The 19,103-nt window shown below is 42.3% G+C and overlaps 2 protein-coding genes across 2 annotated transcripts; both read left to right on the top strand.

Annotated features, from left to right (window-relative positions):
• Positions 1-5,253: 5,253 nt before the first annotated feature.
• Positions 5,254-7,646, top strand: LOC134206951 (uncharacterized). Its single transcript, XM_062682694.1, has 3 exons — positions 5,254-5,347; positions 5,414-5,818; positions 6,232-7,646. The coding sequence occupies exons 1-3, from the start codon at positions 5,254-5,256 to the stop codon at positions 7,644-7,646; spliced, it is 1,914 nt and encodes a 637-aa protein (XP_062538678.1).
• A 4,505-nt stretch (positions 7,647-12,151) lies between these two features.
• On the top strand, positions 12,152-13,851 carry LOC134210342 (trypsin beta-like). The gene is made up of 3 exons (XM_062686393.1): positions 12,152-12,309; positions 12,369-12,850; positions 12,909-13,851. The coding sequence occupies exons 1-3, from the start codon at positions 12,270-12,272 to the stop codon at positions 13,518-13,520; spliced, it is 1,134 nt and encodes a 377-aa protein (XP_062542377.1). The 5' UTR covers positions 12,152-12,269; the 3' UTR covers positions 13,521-13,851.
• Positions 13,852-19,103: the final 5,252 nt, after the last annotated feature.

Here is a 19,103-nt window from a genome sequence, read left to right on the forward strand (position 1 = left end):
TCCCTTTTAGCTGTATAGGTTTTCTTTTAACCTGCGCTTAATGGGGAAACGTCATTAATAGGTTATAAATTTCCCCATACTAATTTGCATGCAACCTTGAAACGGCTTGTGCTAAATCAGTTTTAATCCAAATGAGCTCCAATTTTCAGAGAACTCAGAACATGGTAAAGAATCAGTTGAGCGCTGTGGAGCAAAATCGATTTTTTTTAACCACCCTAGTGTCCATATAAGTCCTTTAAGCCCTTGAGAATGCCCAGCGCGCATGTTCCAAGGTATCCAAATTGTCTTGGAGCTGAAATCGAAACGTAGATATTCCAGGGAGCCCTTGTAAATGATTCACCATTCAAATAAGTCCAACGCACATGTTCTAGGGTCTATAAATTGTCCAGCAGTTGAGTTCATTTGGTCTACCAGGTCAACTATGTCTGATAGTAACTGATAGTAACCCAGCGTATTCATTTAAGTCCGTAGCGCCCTTGTGAATACTGTTACCGACCAATCGGAACCAATGTAATTAAACCTACGATATGGAAGTCAAGTGACGATAACTTGTTAGTTTTGAGACAATACTGTAATTAAAGTTCATTTTTTTTGTTATATAACACTTATCCCTTGCTACGTCTCTGATAGAAAATTAGTACTCCTCACATCTTCACTAAAGATTATTTTCAACATTGTATCTCTACGAGAGTGGCAACCTTGCCCCAATGACAGTTCCAACAATAAGGTTGAATGGGAGGAGGAGAGAGTGATAGAAGAGGAGGTGAGAGGAAAAAACGGGAAGAAAGGAGGTGTGGAGTGTCGACTAGGAAAAGGAATGGGGACAAGGAGTCTAATAGTCAAACCGAGCACTACGGACGAAAACTACAGCTACGAACCGGGGACGAAAAATTCTTTTAAAACACGTGGCGACGGTAAATCACGGTAAAGCGAGTGATAGTGCCCCGGCAGTGGAAAAAGCCGAAGAGTGAGCAGCACCATTTTCGCCAACGTGAACGGTAAATCTCCGTGACGAGTAATCACGGTAAATTGGGTGATAGTGGCTCTGGCAGTGGAAAAAGCCGGTCAGTAAGCAGCACCATTTTCGATAACGATCCAGCTGTGGAGCAGACATCGTGGACGATTGTCAGAGCCGACATTAGCTAGGGCGGCGAGCTCAGCACCGGTGATCAACGAGTTGAGGAATCACACGCCGCGAGGGTACGGTGACGGACGTTTTGGCGGTGAGGTCCGTGGGCTTGCCCCGCTTGCCGCCGCTCAATATCCTATGAGTCACCAAACCTCCTGCGGGTGCTGGGACGTCGACGAAGGTTCAACGGCAGCTCCGAAAGCCAACAATCATCCCTGAATGAATACCCGGTCGCCTAGTCACCATTGACCTTGGCAGCGCCCAGTGCCACCAATGATTCAGCAGTGAATTGATACCAGAAGCCAGAAAGACCACGAAGGTACACTTTTCGGATCGACTGATGATCCGATATGCAGAGCAGATCGTTCGGCAAGTAAAAACATCGTAGGGTAGAATACGGCTTTGGCAGGGTGCGACATTTGTTGGCACCCTCAACAATATTTGCGTTTTCCAGCAAACATACACTATTTATGAACATAAATTTGATTCAATCACACAATTTCAAGTCTAGGCTTTCATTTGAATAAGTTGTTTGTGTAAAAGTAGCAAGATTTGACGAATTAATCACCGAAACAAATTTGCACACACGAAATCCTTGCCATTATTGCATTGCCCAAGAAAGCAGCAGACGAAAAGCAAATCGTTACTTACTTTTTTGGATCGCCTGTTTCTTCTCTTTATCGTGTATGATACGACAAATTAGGTATGTAAACTACTTTTTACACTTTATTACCACTTGATTATCACCACAAATAGCAAATTTATCCAATATTTGCTCTATGTTTCACTAAATAAAATCGGGACTGTTCGTTTTCTTTGACAGCAGCGCACTTCGGAATAGAGCGAGAGAATGTGTTTGTGAGCATATCAAACACACGCTAAAAAAAATACCACGCACAATTCCATGTGATTTGATTTTAGCAAAACTACGAACAAAATATCCGGCGTTGGCATTTATTTTAAAAAAGTGTTAGAATACAAATGCTTCTATTCAGATTTTTACTCAGACCATGAATTATATCAAAAGTGATAGCCACACCGTAGTATTTTAAGCCTTATGTGGCTGACAGAACCGTTTTCCTTTTGCAACTTTAATACTTTCCAAGCTCATCAAAAAAAATCATAACCATTCCCGTTCCTACATAGCGCATTTCAACCATAAATAATTGCCTACTTTTAGGGTATTATCAATTATTCAACTGTGAAACGTAGTGTACGAATGAGGTGGCTCCAGCTCAATCTTATGTGTATAGACATAGTTTACATCGTTGTACACAACCCCCATGATTATTTTGATGAAACAAACATATCATGTAAGGACCTTCAAATCTAAGGACCGTAAAGAGCATATTTGAAACTGGTTGATAGACTTTTGCTTACGCGTGAAGACTCTAAGGCATCACAAAAGACAAAATATGTAAATCTTGGCAGCGGACGAAAAGTATGTAAGTTCCCTTCTCCAAAATGGCCAACATTATTCAAATAGGTTAAAAATGGTAAAAGTTATGAAATTGTCAATATATGGGTACACGGGTACCCTATCTGCCATTCACGTCTGTTTTTTGTTGGCCGCATAAGGGGTAAAATATGTTTTACAATGTGTTTAAATGTTTTTGCCTATCTTCCACATGACAAAAAAATTGATGCCAAGGCTAAAATTCATGTTTTGTTTTAAGCCAGTTTTGATAATAAATAAAAATTTCTTCCAAAATTGAGTGAAGCGAGATGAGCGTGCGGCCGATTATTATGAATGAATTTTACTACTAGAGAATATAAACAACCAGCATCTGGCATTAATACATTGTTAGTTTTCTAATTCCATGTCTAGTTGCTGAAGGGAGCAAAATCATTGCTGATAATAGAAATTGCTATGCCAATAGAAGAAACTTTGACTTGTTACTTTATATTAAATTTACTAAGTTTGTGGTAAAAGATATTATATTAAGTGAACACCAATCATCAAAGGAAGAGCATACAAATGTATACCAGTTGAGCCAACCTGTGTTTTAGTGTAATTATTCATTATTTTTATCATTCAATTTGGCGAATGTCTTAGACTGCCAAGAATAGGTATTTTCCCCTACCTCTCCTCCTCTCTAATGCACGTGCACGGCCGCAACGATTATCTTTTCTACTATTTGTTAATGTTTTGTAAATAAATATGTTTAAGCTTATTTCCTGATATTGTATAGTTTAATCTTCATACGACCGCCTTGATTTCCCTTTCAATGGTTCTGCCTTCTTTGTTTTGTCGTCTTCAGTTTCATTGGGTAAGGTAAGTGTGATCACCCGAAGCAAGCAGTCGCCGACCCTGAGAAACCCAAGATAGGAGGTGAGCTAGTTAGGGGCGTGCGGACGTCCACTGCCCAGGCGTAGGGACGTCATAGGAGGTATCAATACTTCATTATTGGGCAAAGCAGTCTAAGATTGGTGGTATAATTTGATTCAAGAGCCTGAAACAGAATCCCAGACAAAATTGATCCCTGATCCCGTTTTGGAAAATCCCTTACAAAATTGATCACATCCTTAGCCATGGTTAATGTTAATGTGTCTCGTGCAACCAAGTATAATAATTGAGTCAAACAATGAGCAAACAAAGGTCTCTTTTCATCATCAAAGATTTTTATGGTCATGAACGCACACAGCGAAATGATACTTTGCCCCTTTAGATAATTATTGAGGGGGCAAAAAGTGCCTCGCCCAAAAACCATAACCAAACCCCCCTCCCCCCGGCTGACGACTTGATCTTATGGTAACTTCATCAGATCCAAAAGAGAGGGAAGTCCAACTTTAAATAATAGAATTATCAGCTGGATCCAGAGTCACAGCGCGGGAGCACGTTCATGAAAATAAATGGGAATTTGGAATTTGGAGTCTAGGTGAACTCCATTATTTGGTGCATCGAATCTCTGTCAAGAGGTCGAAGGTCAGAAGGTCGAAGGTCAAAAGGTCGAAAGGATAAAAGGTCGAAGGGACAAAAGGTCGAAAGGACAAAAGGTCGAAAGGACAAAAGGACGAAAATACGAAAGGTCAAAGGACAAAAGGTCGAAAGGACAAAAAGGTCGAAAGGACAAAAGGTCGAAAGGACAAAAGGTCGAAAGAATAAAAATCAAAAATATACATGTTTGTTTGCAAACAGATGATATGTTTAAATCAAACATATTGAATTTTTTAAACAAAATTAAATTCCTGTTTGTATTATACATGCACTAGTGAGCAGCCCCTCGCTAGCTCTTACAGATGTTAACAAAAACTCGGAAGCTGCACCAAAGCAGAGGAGTGGAAGCATATTTTTCCTTACTTCTGAACTGTCGATGAGGATGATTTTAGGTACAGGAAGGTAAGTAAATTAAATATGAACGTGCGCATATGTGAAATCTGGTAGTTTAATGCTATCACCAAAAAATAATTTATATTGAACCACAGGCGGTGAAAGTTATTCCATGAAAATCATTGTTGCTTACGGTATTATTTACAAAAATAAAAAGACAGACAAAAATTTTCAAACTGTTTTGGGGTTGCAAAATCGGGTTGAAACCGTGACAAAATCGGGGGTAGACAAAATCGGGGAGTGACAAAATCGGGTCGACACTGTACAAATAAATATAAATATGCGAAACTCAAAAGAAAGCCATATAAATGAAAAAAGGAAAAATTCGACAATAGAATATAATTAGGTGAAACATAAATAAATACAAATATGCGAAACACGAAAGAACGGTCTATGACTTAAAGAAGGTTAAGTTCAACAATGGAAATCAGGTTAAACACAAATAAATATAAATGTTCAAACTCGAAAAAAAGCCTTTGATTAAAAAAAGAAAAAAATCTACAATGAAATATTATCAGGTGAAACACAAATAAACATAAATGTGCAAAAGAATGGTATTGAACTTGACGCTGCAACGTTCACTAAGGTGATGCAAGAAGAAAAGTTGAACTGTGGATGGGATCGCTGTCGAGTGATCGATGGCTTGCAAGTTACAAGATGCTTTAAGTGTTGTGCTTTCAACCACAAGAGTAAGGACTGTAAGGCTGAATTACCCAATTGCCCAATATGCAGCGAAAATCACACAGTACAAGAGTGTAAATCGAATAAAAAAGAATGCACGAATTGTAAGCAAATGAGTGTGGAGCGGAAACTAAGGATCGATACTGACCACGCTGCCTGTAGTGAAGCATGTCCGGTGTACCAGAGGCAACTGGAGAAGCGTAGAAGTTACGTCGACTACTCTAAGTAGCAACCAACGGTGGAATACCAGTCTAACCGACTTACTGGACCAGGTAAAGCTTACTTTAGTATATGTCCGCCCGAAGCAAAGCATGATACTGCACCCGCCCTCAATCGACTTAACACGTTCCAGATTGACTCCATACACTTCGATACAACAATCTCCGGCACACTCTCTACCCATTTTTGTCTGGCTCCGCAATCCGATGCCGATCGCTTTTTATTGCTGGATGCTCTATCTCTATCGGACTTAGGCAACCAACTCACCAGACTATCTGGTCCAGATCTTACTTCTTCTGGATCCGTTTTCGACTCAACACCGGGACGCACACTTGCCGTTAGTATTGAGGGAGCCCCTGACCCCCCCAACGCAGTCGAGCCAATGCTGCCAGCGTTCATCAGTCGTCCTGGTCCTGCGTTTGGGGTGAGGGATGAGGTCTTCCGAGCTCCTGTGATCGGCAAGTATGAACAACGTTCAAATGATTCACTACCTGACAGAGTACTGTTTTCTAGTGTTACAACCCATAGATAACGTAATTCGTGAATCTGCATTTACTACCAGAACGTAGGTGGTGTGAATAGCCTGATCGATGATTATCGTTTATCTGTTTCGGACTTGTGGTACGATATAATCGTTCTGACCGAAACTTGACTTGACTGTCGAACTGTCTCCTGTTACATATTCGGTGACGGTTACGGTTCCATTGTGCTCGTAACGGTAATAACAGCAGGAAGACAACCGGAGGTGGTGTCCTCATTGCAGTGAGTTCTAGGCTGAAATCGAAAGCCATCGAGTATGACACTTAGAATTCAGTCGAACATGTTTGGGTAGCTATAGAGCTTGGATGCCGACAATTGAAACTCTGTGCAGTTTACATACCACCGGATCGGACTCGAGACATTCAACTAATCGAGTCACACTGTCGTTCGGTTACATCCGTATCCGACTCAGCTGCCCCATGCCCCCACGATGTTATGATCTTTGGTGATTTCAACCTAGCGGGCATTGCTTGGATTCCAACGCATAGTGGCTTCTTCCAACCTGACTATGCGATCTCTTCTCTTCATGCCGGAGCCATTAAGCTTCTCGATGGATACAGAATTGCTACCTTGCAACAGATTAACGGCACCAGGAACGAGAACAATCGATCTTTGGATCTTTGCTTCGTCAGCGACCGTGATTTGGCTCCATACATCGCTGCTGCTCCTATACCGTTGGTGAAACTGGCGCTACACCATACTCCGCTGATCGTTGCGATTGAGAGCAATGCGGATCACGATTTTGTTATTATTCCCACTGCTGTCTCATATAATTACCGGAAGGCTGATCATCGTGGAATTGCAGACGTACTTTCTAATTTGGATTGGGAGCGAGTTCTAGACCCCGTTGACGTCAACGCTGCGGCACAAACGTTTTCACACGTGTTATCTTACGTAATCGACAGACACGTACCGAAGAAGACTGCTCGTGCTGCCCCTAGCGCACCGTGGATGACGAGGGAACTCAAATCCTTAAAGACTACTAAACGGGCGGCTTTCAAAAGATTTACAAGATCTCGTACATTAACGTTGAAACAGCACTACGTTCAACTAAACCATGAATACAAGCGCTTGAGCAAATCCTGCTACCAACGATACCAGAGAGGGATCCAACGAAGGCTTAAAACTCACCCGAAATCCTTCTGGAATTTTGTGAATGAGCAGTGTAAGGAATCCGGATTACCATCCTCCATGGTCTTTAACGGTGTCACCGCTTCGTCACATCAAGAAATCTGCAACTTCTTCAGTTCCAAGTTTGCCAGTGTGTTTTCGGACGAGGAATTATCTGCTGACCGTATATCACTTGCTGCAGAAAATGTCCCATTGTCTAATCGAGTGATTAGTAACATCGACCTAACTGATGCGACAATTTCAGATGCCATCTCGCGAATAAAAACCTCGTTCAATTCAGGACCTGACGGCATTCCTTCATCGCTGCTCAAGAAACATTCCGACAGTCTTCTCTCACCACTTCAACACATTTTCAGACTTTCTCTTTCAAGTGGTACGTTTCCATCGTGTTGGAAGTCGGCCCAGATGTACCCTGTCTATAAGAAAGGAAGTAAGCGTGACATTAACAACTATCGAGGTATAACTTCGCTAAGTGCCGCTAAGTTTGAGCTGGTGGTGTTTGATCCGATGGTTTCGTACTGTAAACAGATCATTTGCTCGGACCAACATGGGTTTTATGCTGGGCGCTCGACGACGACAAATCTATTGTGCTTGACATCGTCATACTATCAGTGACTGAACGGACTCAAACTGACGTTGTTTACACCGATCTTTCTGCTGCTTTCGATAAAGTCAATCCTTTGCTATTGAAACACCAAAGCTATCATTCGCTGATGACCTTAAAATGTACCTAAAGATTGGATCAATAGCGGACTGTCTGACTCTGCAAAAACAACTAGATGCTGTGGTTAACTGGTGCAGTTTAAACTGTATGGTTATCAACCCGGAGAAATGCTCCGTTATTACGTTTTCGCGAAAGAGGCTGCCGATTATCTACGATTATGCACTGCAAGGTACGAAGATCGAGCGTGTTCATCATGTGAAAGACTTGGGAGTTATTTTGGACGAGCAGTTGAGCTATAAACATCATATTTCTTACATCGTCGATAAGGCATCTAGAGCTCTTGGAGTCATTTTCAGAATTGCGAAAGATTTCACTGACATTCATTGCCTGAAATCGCTCTATTGTTCCTAGCACGATCCACATTAGAATACTGCGCAGCAGTTTGGAGTCCGTTTTATAATAACGGCGAGGAACGCATCGAATCGATGCAGCGTCGGTTTCTTCGTTTTGCGCTCCGAAGGCTGCCTTGGAGAGACCCTCTTCGATTACCCAGCTACGAGAGCCGCTGTCGCTTGATTGAACTTGAAACCCTCAGAGTGCGAAGAAATGTTTCCAGAGCTTTGACCATCGCCGATGTTCTCCAAGGTAGAACAGATTGTGAGACCATTCTCCAACTCATCGATCTGAATGTCAGGCCACGGATGCTGCGAAATAATGTTTTGTTACGACCACCGTATCGTAGGACAAATTATGGACTGGCAAGCACAATAATTGGTTTGCAACGAAATTTCAATCGTGCGGCATCAGTTTTTGACTTCCATCTCTCACGTGAAATTTTAAAAAGAAGATTCGCTTCTGTTTTTAACGCCCAGAACTAGTGATAGCTTTTTTTCTATTTTATTTTTGTTTTGTATTGTTCACGTTTATCACTTGACCATGAGAGATTTGTTTGTGTCCTTGAATTACTTGTTTTTGTGTTTAAATCAAATATCATTGGGGCAGTAACAAGCCTGTTGATGTATACTATAATAAATAATAAAAGAATGGTTGAATAATACTCGACGTTTTGCCTATTTTAATTTCGACCCTTTGATCCCATCTCACCTTTTGACCTAAGATCTTGTGACCTTCAACCTTTTGATTTGCAACCTTTTCACATTTGCCCTTTTTCCTACAACCTTAGTTTCTATCTTTTGTTCTTTCAACCTGTCATCCTTTCGACCTTTCGTCCTTTTAACCTTTTGTCCTTCGACCTTTTGACTCAGATTTTTCGTTTCGAACTTATGTCCATTCGACCTTTTGGCCCTTTGATATTTTGTCCTTTAGACCTTATGTCCTGTTGACCTTTTGTCCTTCGATTTTTTTACCTTCGACCTTTCATCCTTTTGACCATTGTACTTTTTGACCTTCGACCTTTTGACCCTTTGACCTTTTGTCCATCGACCATTTGACTACGATTTTTTGTTTCGACCTTTTGTCCCTTCGATCTTATGACACTTCGACCTTTTGCCGTACAACCGATATAAAATCGACCATAGTTATCAAAAACAATAAAAAACAAATTCATAGTCACCTCATTTTTATATGTATTTTTTTCCAAAAAATGTTCTCTTTGACGGTTGTAAGACAAAAGGTCGAATGTCAAAAGGTCAAAGGACAAAAGGTCGAAGGTCAAAAGGTCGAAAGGACAAATGGTCGAATGGTCAAAAGGTCGAAGGGACAAAAGGTCGAAATAAAAAAAAATGCATTAAAAGGACGAAGGACAAAAGATCGAAATGAAGAAAGACCCTTTTTTACTTTCTTCTTTATTATTTTGTCTTCCTTTTACCCTTTTTGTTTCTTTTTCCTTCTTCCTTCTTACTTCATGTGGTTTTTCCTTCCATTCTTCCTCCTTCTTTCTTCTTTCTTACTTGTTTTTTCCTTCCATATTTCACCTTCCTTATTTCTAACTTCTTTCTTCCTTCTTTTTTTCATTTTTCTTCTTTTTTTTACTTTTTTGCTTCTTTCCATCTTCTCCCTTTCTTATTTCTTTCTTCTTTTTTCTGTCTTTTTTAATTCTTTGTCCTTTTTTTTCTTCTTTCTTGTTTTTTTTTCCTTTTTTACCTACTCTCTATCTTCTTTTTTCCCTCTTCCTTCCTCTTCCTCCCTTATTTATTTCTTTTTCCAGTTTTTCATAAAACAGTTTTTCTTCCTTTTTTCTTCTTTCTTTCTTCACTCTTTTTGCCTCTTTTCTTCCTTCCGTCTTTCTTCCTTCTTTCTTCTTCCTTCCTTCTTTTTTCCTTCTTTCTTCCTTTTTTCTTCCTTCTTTCTCCCTTCTTTTTTCCTTATTTCTTCCTTATTTCTTCCTTCTTTTTTTCTTCATTCTTTCTTCTTTCTTCCTTCTTTCTTCCTTTTTACTTCTTTATTTCTCCCTTTTTTGTTTTTTATTTCCCCATCTTTCTTTCGTCCTTCCCTGTTACTTGCTTTTTCTGTCTACCTTCTTTTTTTTTGTTTCCTTGTGTCTTCCTTCCTTCTTCTACTTTCCTTCTAACTTCTTTCTTCAATCTTACTTCTTTCTTCCTTCTTTTTTTCTTCTTCCTTTCTTCCTCCTTTTTCTCATTGTTTCTTTCTTCTTTCTACCTCCTTCCTTACTTATTTCTTTCTTCCGTCTTTCTTCATTCTTTCTTCCTCCGTTTTCCTTCTTTCTTCTTTTTTTCCCTCTTTTCTTCTTCTTTCTTCTTTCTTGTTTCTTTCTTGTTTCTTTCTTCTCTCTTTCTTCATTCTTTCTCTCTTCTTTCTTTCTTACTTCTTGTTTCCTTTCTTTCTGCTTGTTTTTTATTTCTTCCTTCTTTTTCCGTTCTTCATTCATTCATTCTTTTTTGCTTCTCTCTTCCTTTTTTCTTCTTCATTCTTTTTTATCCCTCTTTTTTTCTTCTTCTTTTCTTCCTTCTTTCTTCCTTTTTTATTCCTTCTTCCTTTCTTTTTTTTCCTTTTTCTTCATTCTTTCTTCTTCCCCTAGTTATTATATAGAAAGGCTCAAAACTGTCTTTGATATGCAAAATCCACATTTCTAATGAATAATTCACTTAAATCGATTTTGTTCACTTTTTTATTTCCAACACTTTGTTAGCTAATACTTTCTGACAACTTTTCGTGAACGTCTCAAATTTGAATAAGCAGAATGACCCTCCTATCTTCCCGAAGGACATAAACCTACGTCAAAAATAGTAATAGCCAAGCGTTTCAGACTTGCCCATTGTTGCGTTAAAAAGTTATTACAATTTGAAAGTGCGGTTCGGGTCATATTGACCCGAACACGTTAGGCAGGTTGAGGTGCAATCAGTAGAAAAAAACTTAGATTAATCCACCTAGCGGTGATGGAGCCTCTCTCGTGTGTTATAAAAATAGTATTTTGGCCATAACTTTTGAGTCCATAGTCCGAAATGACCAATTTTCAATAGGAAACAATGGAAAAGGATTCCGCGTCGAATACAATCTATTATGAGCAAATCGGTTTAGATTAAATGTCAAAAAAAATTAGTAAGAATTATTTTCGCGCCCTTTTTTTATACAAAAAAACGTATTTTGACCATAACTTCTGAGCCTATAGTCCGATCCGATTTTCAATACGAAACAATGGGACAGGATTCTGCGTCGTATGCAACTTGCTGCGAGCAAATCGATTAATGATAAGTGTCTAAAAATGAGTGAGTGTTCCAGGTATTAAGCCACCCGGACTGGAAATTAATTACAATGTCTGAAACTCGATTATGCATTTGCACAACATGTGATAGATTTGGTTCGAAAAAGTTATTGGAGGGTAACCGCTCCCTTCGGTAGGGTTTGATCCCACGAAACCAGTACGCTAGACAGGTGCTTTCCCTAGCATCCATTATAATGTTTACCAACTCTGAAAGCTGCCTCCACGAGACGAAACCGTTCATCGTTGGGACAACATTCCGTTGATTGCCTGGATGTACCGATATTCCTGACAATTAGGAACCCTAGTAGAACACATGTCACAAACAAGCTCCAGCGACTTATATATGACTAAATCTGGCTGCTGCTGCAACCAAAAGTGATGGAATTGTTCTACTAGGGAAGCCGACCGTTTCGATGGTGCCAGGCTCAAGCTTTCCCCGAGACACTGGGCAAATAAACTGCTAACTACAGCGTTGTATTTTTGAGAAGAAATGAAATTTCAACCCTACTTTTCTCGTTTTTGAAAATTTGGTTGCACTTACCTTATCCAACTATGGATTAGACAAAGACACTACTTGTGTGGGGTTGCGTATTAAAAGCTTTTATGTTATATATGAGTGCCAAAGTTATCGAATGCGTCACTTGACTTCTATTATAAGCAAACTTTATCCAGAAATCATCGTTATTACCATTTACCTACTTTTTGTGTTACATGCATTACACTCCCTGGACAAGAACCAAATCCAGTCCAACATTTTCTTATCGCCCAGCATGAGCTGAAGATAAGAAAACTGCTTAAGACTTCCCACCGACTTCGGCAATCGACAAATGACGAACTACTCAGTTACTGTTTGACAACGAAACGCATCAGCAGATACTGTGACTTTGTGGAAATGTGGCTCATCGAAGTGTGTTTTATCGCATTTGCAATCGGTAAGTCGGATTTGGATATACTAATCTCAGTTCAAACATTCACGTGATAGCATTTTCAGCAACGATATCCACTCAACCCTTCAACGGAACGGTGTCCCAAAATGGAACCATAACGAATGTAACTCACGCAATCGATGTGCACCATGTCCATCACCACAATAAAACTAATCTGACGGTCCCAATGCCCTTCGATTCCGCCAATAGCCTCCCACCGCTTGCGACTGTACCCACACAGCTGCCGGCTGTAACACTGCCGGTGCCTTACAATCCAAGAAATGGCACCAACTCGACTACACCACCCATGTCCGGAATTCCTCTGTACAAACATCCGCACTACGATGCGGCAGGAAAGCCGGTATGGTTTCCCCGAATCATCGGTGGAACTCCAGCGACGCTAGGCGAATTCCCCTCCAAAGTTTCACTGCAAACATCGCAAACCTCGGCCCACTTCTGCGGTGGAACTCTGCTCACCCTGCGACATGTTTTGACGGCAGCCCATTGCATAACTGATATTCAAGGCGTTCCGATGGTTGCCACTAAGGTATAGTCAGACATTGTCACATTAGAATTATTTTAAGTTTGAAAATATCTCGTCTTAGATTCAAGCAATGGCCGATGATCTGAATGTCATACCCTCGATGAACAGCGCAACACGCCAAGTCCGTCTCGCTATGTCACTGAACATCCACGAAAAGTACAACCCTTCGAGCTTGGCGAACGACATTGCCATCGTTAAGCTGGTCAACGAGTTTACGAAAACGAACACTCTCTACCCATCGAAGCGCATTTCCAGTGCACCTTCCGCTGGGCAACTTTGCTCCCTTGCCGGGTGGGGTGTGGTTGCGGAGAACTCCCAAAACATCAGTCCGTCGCTGCAGCGCGTCAACCTGGAAGTGGTTTCCTTCGAGCAATGCAACGCCGCTTTCCAGGGGGCTCTGGTCAGGGGAATGATGTGCGCCTCTGCTCCGGGCCGTGACGCGTGCCAGGGTGATTCGGGTGGGGCTCTGATTTGCCAGAACCGCGTCGCCGGGGTGGTAAGCTTCGGGTCTGGCTGTGCACATCCGACCATTCCGGGGGTCTATATGGATGTCACACATTTCGAGAAGTGGATCGGAAAGGCCCTGAACGGAGCGCCGAGCTGGGCTCAAAGGGGAACAATGCTTAGTTTGGTGGTGGCTTTGGTGGTCATGGCGAAAGGTTTTCTTGTCTGAGACGACAAAATCGGCGAATAGCAGTGGCGACATTTACTGGTCGGAATTGTAGTCAGAACAAAATGTTGATCAAAAGTTTTCTGGAATTTGATTATCGAAACCAATTGAAGTAATAGCCTTGAAGGAGTCTTGATTTGCGTCATTCTTCACTAGATCCTTAGCTAATGATATTCTACCACAATCATCTTGCTGAAATAAGGCTAATATTTTATAGGACTTACTCTTCAAGAGGTCTAAGGGATTATAACTATAAAAAATGAAAAAAATCCATACAACTCCCTAGATTTATTAATAAATGCTTTGGAAAATAAAACAATTCTATTTAGTTATATTTGTTACTTCTGGAGTGGATGTTCATGAGGGAGAAAGTTTGGTATTAGTCAGAATTGCAAATAAGATGAGGTTTTGTGATTTTATCGGTTGCCTAATAAGCGAACAATTTGAATTACACTGGATTTTGTTTTTACACGATTTACATTTTCTCAATTTTCCACTCATCCTAAATGTTTAACGTATATTAATTATCATGTGATTTTTCTTTGATTTATTCTGGATTTTTTGAAACATGTTGCGAAGAGTTTGGTGGCAAATTGAAGTCACACGATCAAAAATACGAGCGAAAAAAATCGTGTAAAAACAAAATCCTGTGTATTTAATTGAGAAATGCAACTGCACTGAATCATTTGGTCACGAACATGCCATGATCTTAGCCCATTACTTTACGTATTTTTGCCCTTCTCGTACACCAAGTTGTAACGTGAAGGCTATATGTTCACTGCAAACGGAGACTCATAGTGTTATACACCAATCGACTCAGCTCAACGAATTGAGATGATATCTGTCTGTGTGTATGTACCCAAAATAGAACTCGATTATGTTTTAGGAGCTTATCTTGTACCGAATTGCTTGCAATAAGGACGAATAATCCTTTCCAATTGTTTCCTATTGAAAATTTGCCAGACCGGACTACGGGATGAAAAATTACGGCAAAAAAGCACTTCAAAGGAATAGATCGCATGTTTTCTATTATGAATGAACTGAAAACTCAAATGTTAACATGTACATTATGTGGAAGAATTTGAATTGAAAAATGAATTGAAGGCAACCACTTTTCCTTCGATGGGACTCGAACCCACTATCCTCAGTACGCTAGACTGGTGCTTTTAACCAACTAGGCTACGAAGGACGTCCCTCGGCCTTCGCAACTTATTTATTTATTAACAGACTAAGGCCGGAGTGGCCTGTGCTGCACATAAAAGTCTTCTTCATTCAGCTCGGTCCATGGCTGCACTTCGCCAACCACGCAGTCTGCGGAGGGTCCGCAAGTCGTCCTCCACCTGATCGATCCACCTTGCCCGCTGTGCACCTCGCCTTCTTGTTCCCATCGGATCGTTGTCGAGAACCATTTTCACCGGATTACTGTCCGACATTCTGGCTACGTGCCCGGCTCACCGCAGTCGTCCGATTTTGGCGGTGTGAACGATGGATGGTTCTCCCAACAGCTGATGCAACTCGTTGTTCATTCGCCTCCTCCACGTACCGTCCGCCATGCGCACCTCACCATAGATGGTACGCAACACTCTCCTTTCGAAAACTCCCAGTGCGCGTTGGTCCTCCACGAGCATCGTCCAGGTCTCGTGTCCGTAGAGAACTACCGGTCTTATAAGTTTAGTACGGCGGCGAACTCTATTCGATCGGAGCGTCTTGCGGAGTCCAAAGTACGTACGATTTCCAGCCACAGGAGGTTGCCTCCGAATTCGTATTACTCCCTCCAAAGCGATGTTGAATAGCAGACACGAAAGACCATCACCTTGCCGTAACCCTCTACGCGTTTCGAAGGGACTCGAGAATGCCCCTGAAACTCGAACTACGCACATCACCCGATCCATCGTCGCCTTGATCAACCGTATCAGTTTATCCGGAAATCCGTTTTCGTGCATTAGCTGCCATAGCTGGTCACGATCGATTGTATCATATGCGGCTTTGAAGTCGATAAATAGATGATGTGTGGGCAGGTTGTATTCGCGGCATTTCTGCAATACCTGACATATGGCGAACACCTGGTCTGTGGTAGAGCGTTCACCCATAAATCCCGCCTGGTACTGCCCCACGAACTCTCTTGCAATTGGTGTTAGTCGGCGGCATAAAATTTGGGAGAGTACCTTGTATGCGGCGTTCAGCAACGCGATTGTGCTTATCGGCTTATCGCCCTTTTTGTAGATGGGACACAGGGCACCTTCCATCCACTCCTGCGGCAGAACCTTATCCTCCCAAACTTTGGTAATGGCCCAGTGCAGCGCTCTAGCCAGTGCCTCACCACCGTGTTTAAACAGCTCTCCTGGTAGTTGGTTAACTCCAGGGGCTTTGTTGTTTTTCAGCCGGCCGATCTCCTCCTGGATTTCCTGGAGATTCGGAGCCGGAAGTCGCATGTCCTGCGCGCGTGCTCCTAGGTTCATTACCATACCGCCACCGTTGTCTGCCATATCGCCATTCAGGTGCTCTTCGTAGTGCTGCCGCCACCTTTGGATCACCTCACGCTCGTTTGTAAGAAGGTTCCCGTTTATGTCCCTACACATATCGGGCTGTGGCACGTGGCCCTTACGTGAACGGTTCAATTTCTCTTAGACCTTTCGTGCGTATTTAGCGCGGTACAGTTCCTTCGTCTCTTCACGGTCTCGATCTTCCTGCTGGCGCTTTTTCCTCCGGAAAATCGAGTTATGTCTGTTCCGCGCCCGTTTGTATCGTGCCTCGTTCGCCCTCGTGCGGTGTTGCAGCAATCTCGCCCATGCTGCATTCTTCTCTTCTACTAACTGCTCACTAGAGTGATTCAAATTTTGACTTTTTTGCTCCCCTATGCTTAAACGATGGCATTTGCCATTTTAATAAACGTCCTAAATTTTTAGCTAATTTGGATGTAATATGACTGAGCACAAGCAGTTTGAAACTTGTATGAAAATTACTATGAAAACAGTAACTTTTGTGAAAAACCGTTCCCCATCATTGCCGATTAAGCTCTAAAAATGTATGAATACGTTGGCAACATAGAAAATTTAACAAGGGAAAATATGGTCCTTGTTGCTAAACGATTTGATGCTGGCAACAAAAGTTATTAGGGAAATACTGAATTGCAGGAAATTCAATTTAACACGTAAAAGAATAACATCAATATCAATAATGAGCATTTCTGTTTTCTTTATAGTTTTGCTCACAAAAGTCAGATTGCTTCGCAACAACAACTGACTTTCAGCTTAGGATCTATTCTATGATGGCGATGCGTTAAATATATTCAAATAGATTCTGGGCTGCTTCACGGAACGATCCTTTACATAAGTGGCAATTCTCATAGTAATTTTCATACAACCTTCAAACTGCACGTGCACAACCAAATTACATCCAAATCAGCTAAAAATTTCGTTTTTAGTTTAAGGATAGGGGAGCGAATCGTTTAAGGATAGGGGAGCGAAAAAGTCAAAATTTGAATCACTCTACTGCTCACATACGCCGAGTTCAGTGCATGATCTCTCTTGTTTCGGACAGCAGAACGATCGCGCGGTCGGCCGAATTATTGTGTTCTGCATTGCGCGGTCGGTAATAAAATTAATCAGTTCAGTGCGTGATCTCTCTTGTTTCGAACAGCAGAACGATCGCGCGGTCGGCCGAATCATTGTGTTCTGCATTGCGCGGTCGGTAATAAAATTAATCAGTTCAGTGCGTGATCTCTCTTGTTTCGAAGCGGGCTTGGTAGTCATATGGCTACTGCTTCTGCCTCATACGCAGGAGGTCGTGGGTTCAATCCCAGGTCCGTTCCATTCTCCTACTTTGTATCTTTCTCTTTATTTCTCATGTTCTAGCAATCGCTAGAACTGGAAATGGACTTCCATACCGTTTCCATTATTATTCCTATACCTTCAACTTGAGTATTCTATCAGTAATCTGATAGAATTGGAAATGAATTATAGAGCTCGTTTCCTACATCCAATTAGAAATTCCTTCTCCTATCTATCACATTGGCAGCTCGTTAACCAAGACGGACCTCTGCCTCTCCAACCTAACCCAGAAATTCCAACAAATTCCGCATGAACTCGTGCAGAGGTATATTCGGCTTGCAGTGGGCGAGTGATTGCATCATCATTTCCTCCCCCTTCCCTATATTAACTTGCATTCTGACGTGGCAGGCGCCAGTATGACCTAACAAATGAGATCACCAGTACTTGTACATTGAAGATGTGTGCTAGTCCCAAGCAAACATCTGTTGGTTCCCTGTGCAAGAACAGCTGATCTGGTCATAATGGAGTAGCAACTACGAGCAGTCAATCAAGCTCAAGCTCTACTAACTGCTCACATACGCCGTCATACCAATCGTTTCTCTGATCCGGAGCCACCTAGTGCAGCGGTTGCGGTGCTTCCAATGGCGGATCGAATATCTCTCCACCCATCTTCAAAAGATGCTGCGCCTAGCTGCTCTTCCGTTGGGAGTGCCACTTACAGCTGCTACGCGTAGTCTTGGGCTAGTCTACCGTCTTGTAGCCGCTCAATGTTTAGCCGCGGCGGACGACTCCGACGCGTGTTGATCACCGTCGAGAGTTTTGAGCGCAGACATACTGCAATAAGGTAGTGGTCGGATTCAATATTCGCACTGCGGTAAGTGCATATGTTCGTGATGTCGGAGAAGAATTTACCGTCGATTAGAACGTGGTCGATTTGGTTTTCCGTTACTTGGTTAAGTGATCTTCATGTGGCCTTGTGGATATTTTTGCGGGGAAGGAAGGTGCTTCGGACTACCATTCCGCGGGAGGCTGCGAAGTTTCATCGTTGGCCGTTGTCATTCGATACGGTGTGCAGACTATCCGGTCCGATGACCGGTCTATACATTTCCTCCCTTCCTACCTGAGCGTTCATGTTACCGATGACAATTTTGACGTCCCGCAGTGGGCATCCATCGTATGTCTGCTCCAGCTGCGCATAGAACGCTTCTTTCTCGTCGTCGGATCTCCCTTCGTGTGGGCAGTGCACGTTGATGATGCTATAGTTGAAGAAACGGCCTTTTATCCTCAGCTTGCACATCCTTGCGTTGATTGGCTGCCACCCAATCACGCGTTGGCGCATCTTTCCCAGCACTATGAAGCCGGTTCCCAGCTCGTTGGTGGTGCCACAGCTTTGGTAGAAGGTAGCCGCTCGATGCCCGCTTTTCCACACTTTCTGTCCTGTCCAGCAAATCTCCTGCAGCGCCACGACGTCGAAGTTGCGGGGATGTAATTCATCGTAGATCATCCTGTCGCAACCTGCAAAACCTAGCGACTTGCAATTCCATGTTCCAAGCTTCCAATCGTGATCCTGTATTCGTCGCCTAGGTCTTTGCCGATTATATCGAGTTGTATTATCTTCTATGTCGTTCGTAATAGTTGTTTTTAAAGGCGGCTTATTGGGCCTGCGCAAACGTCCTGTCTCGTCAGACGGCCGTCGTGTCAGGGCTGTTTAGCGTCCCACCTAACACCAGGACTTGGGCTTGTGCGCTTTGAGCGGCACGCTTTGGCGGAGCCTACTTGCGGATTCATGCAGCTTTTTATAGAGGTTTAACAGGGC

Source organism: Armigeres subalbatus, chromosome 1, assembly GCF_024139115.2.
Source record: "Armigeres subalbatus isolate Guangzhou_Male chromosome 1, GZ_Asu_2, whole genome shotgun sequence".
Classification (NCBI taxonomy): domain Eukaryota; kingdom Metazoa; phylum Arthropoda; class Insecta; order Diptera; family Culicidae; genus Armigeres; species Armigeres subalbatus.

Bases quoted from the DNA above. Each gene is read 5' to 3' on its own strand.
- LOC134206951 (XM_062682694.1), top strand. From the start codon at position 5,254: ATGAGTGTGGAGCGGAAACTAAGGATCGATACTGACCACGCTGCCTGT. The intron at 5,348-5,413 runs GTTACGTCGACT...TTACTGGACCAG, and splicing joins GCAACTGGAGAAGCGTAGAA to GTAAAGCTTACTTTAGTATA. The intron at 5,819-6,231 runs GCAAGTATGAAC...AACTCTGTGCAG, and splicing joins CTTCCGAGCTCCTGTGATCG to TTTACATACCACCGGATCGG.
- LOC134210342 (XM_062686393.1), top strand. From the start codon at position 12,270: ATGTGGCTCATCGAAGTGTGTTTTATCGCATTTGCAATCG. The intron at 12,310-12,368 runs GTAAGTCGGATT...TAGCATTTTCAG, and splicing joins TTTTATCGCATTTGCAATCG to CAACGATATCCACTCAACCC. The intron at 12,851-12,908 runs GTATAGTCAGAC...ATCTCGTCTTAG, and splicing joins TTCCGATGGTTGCCACTAAG to ATTCAAGCAATGGCCGATGA.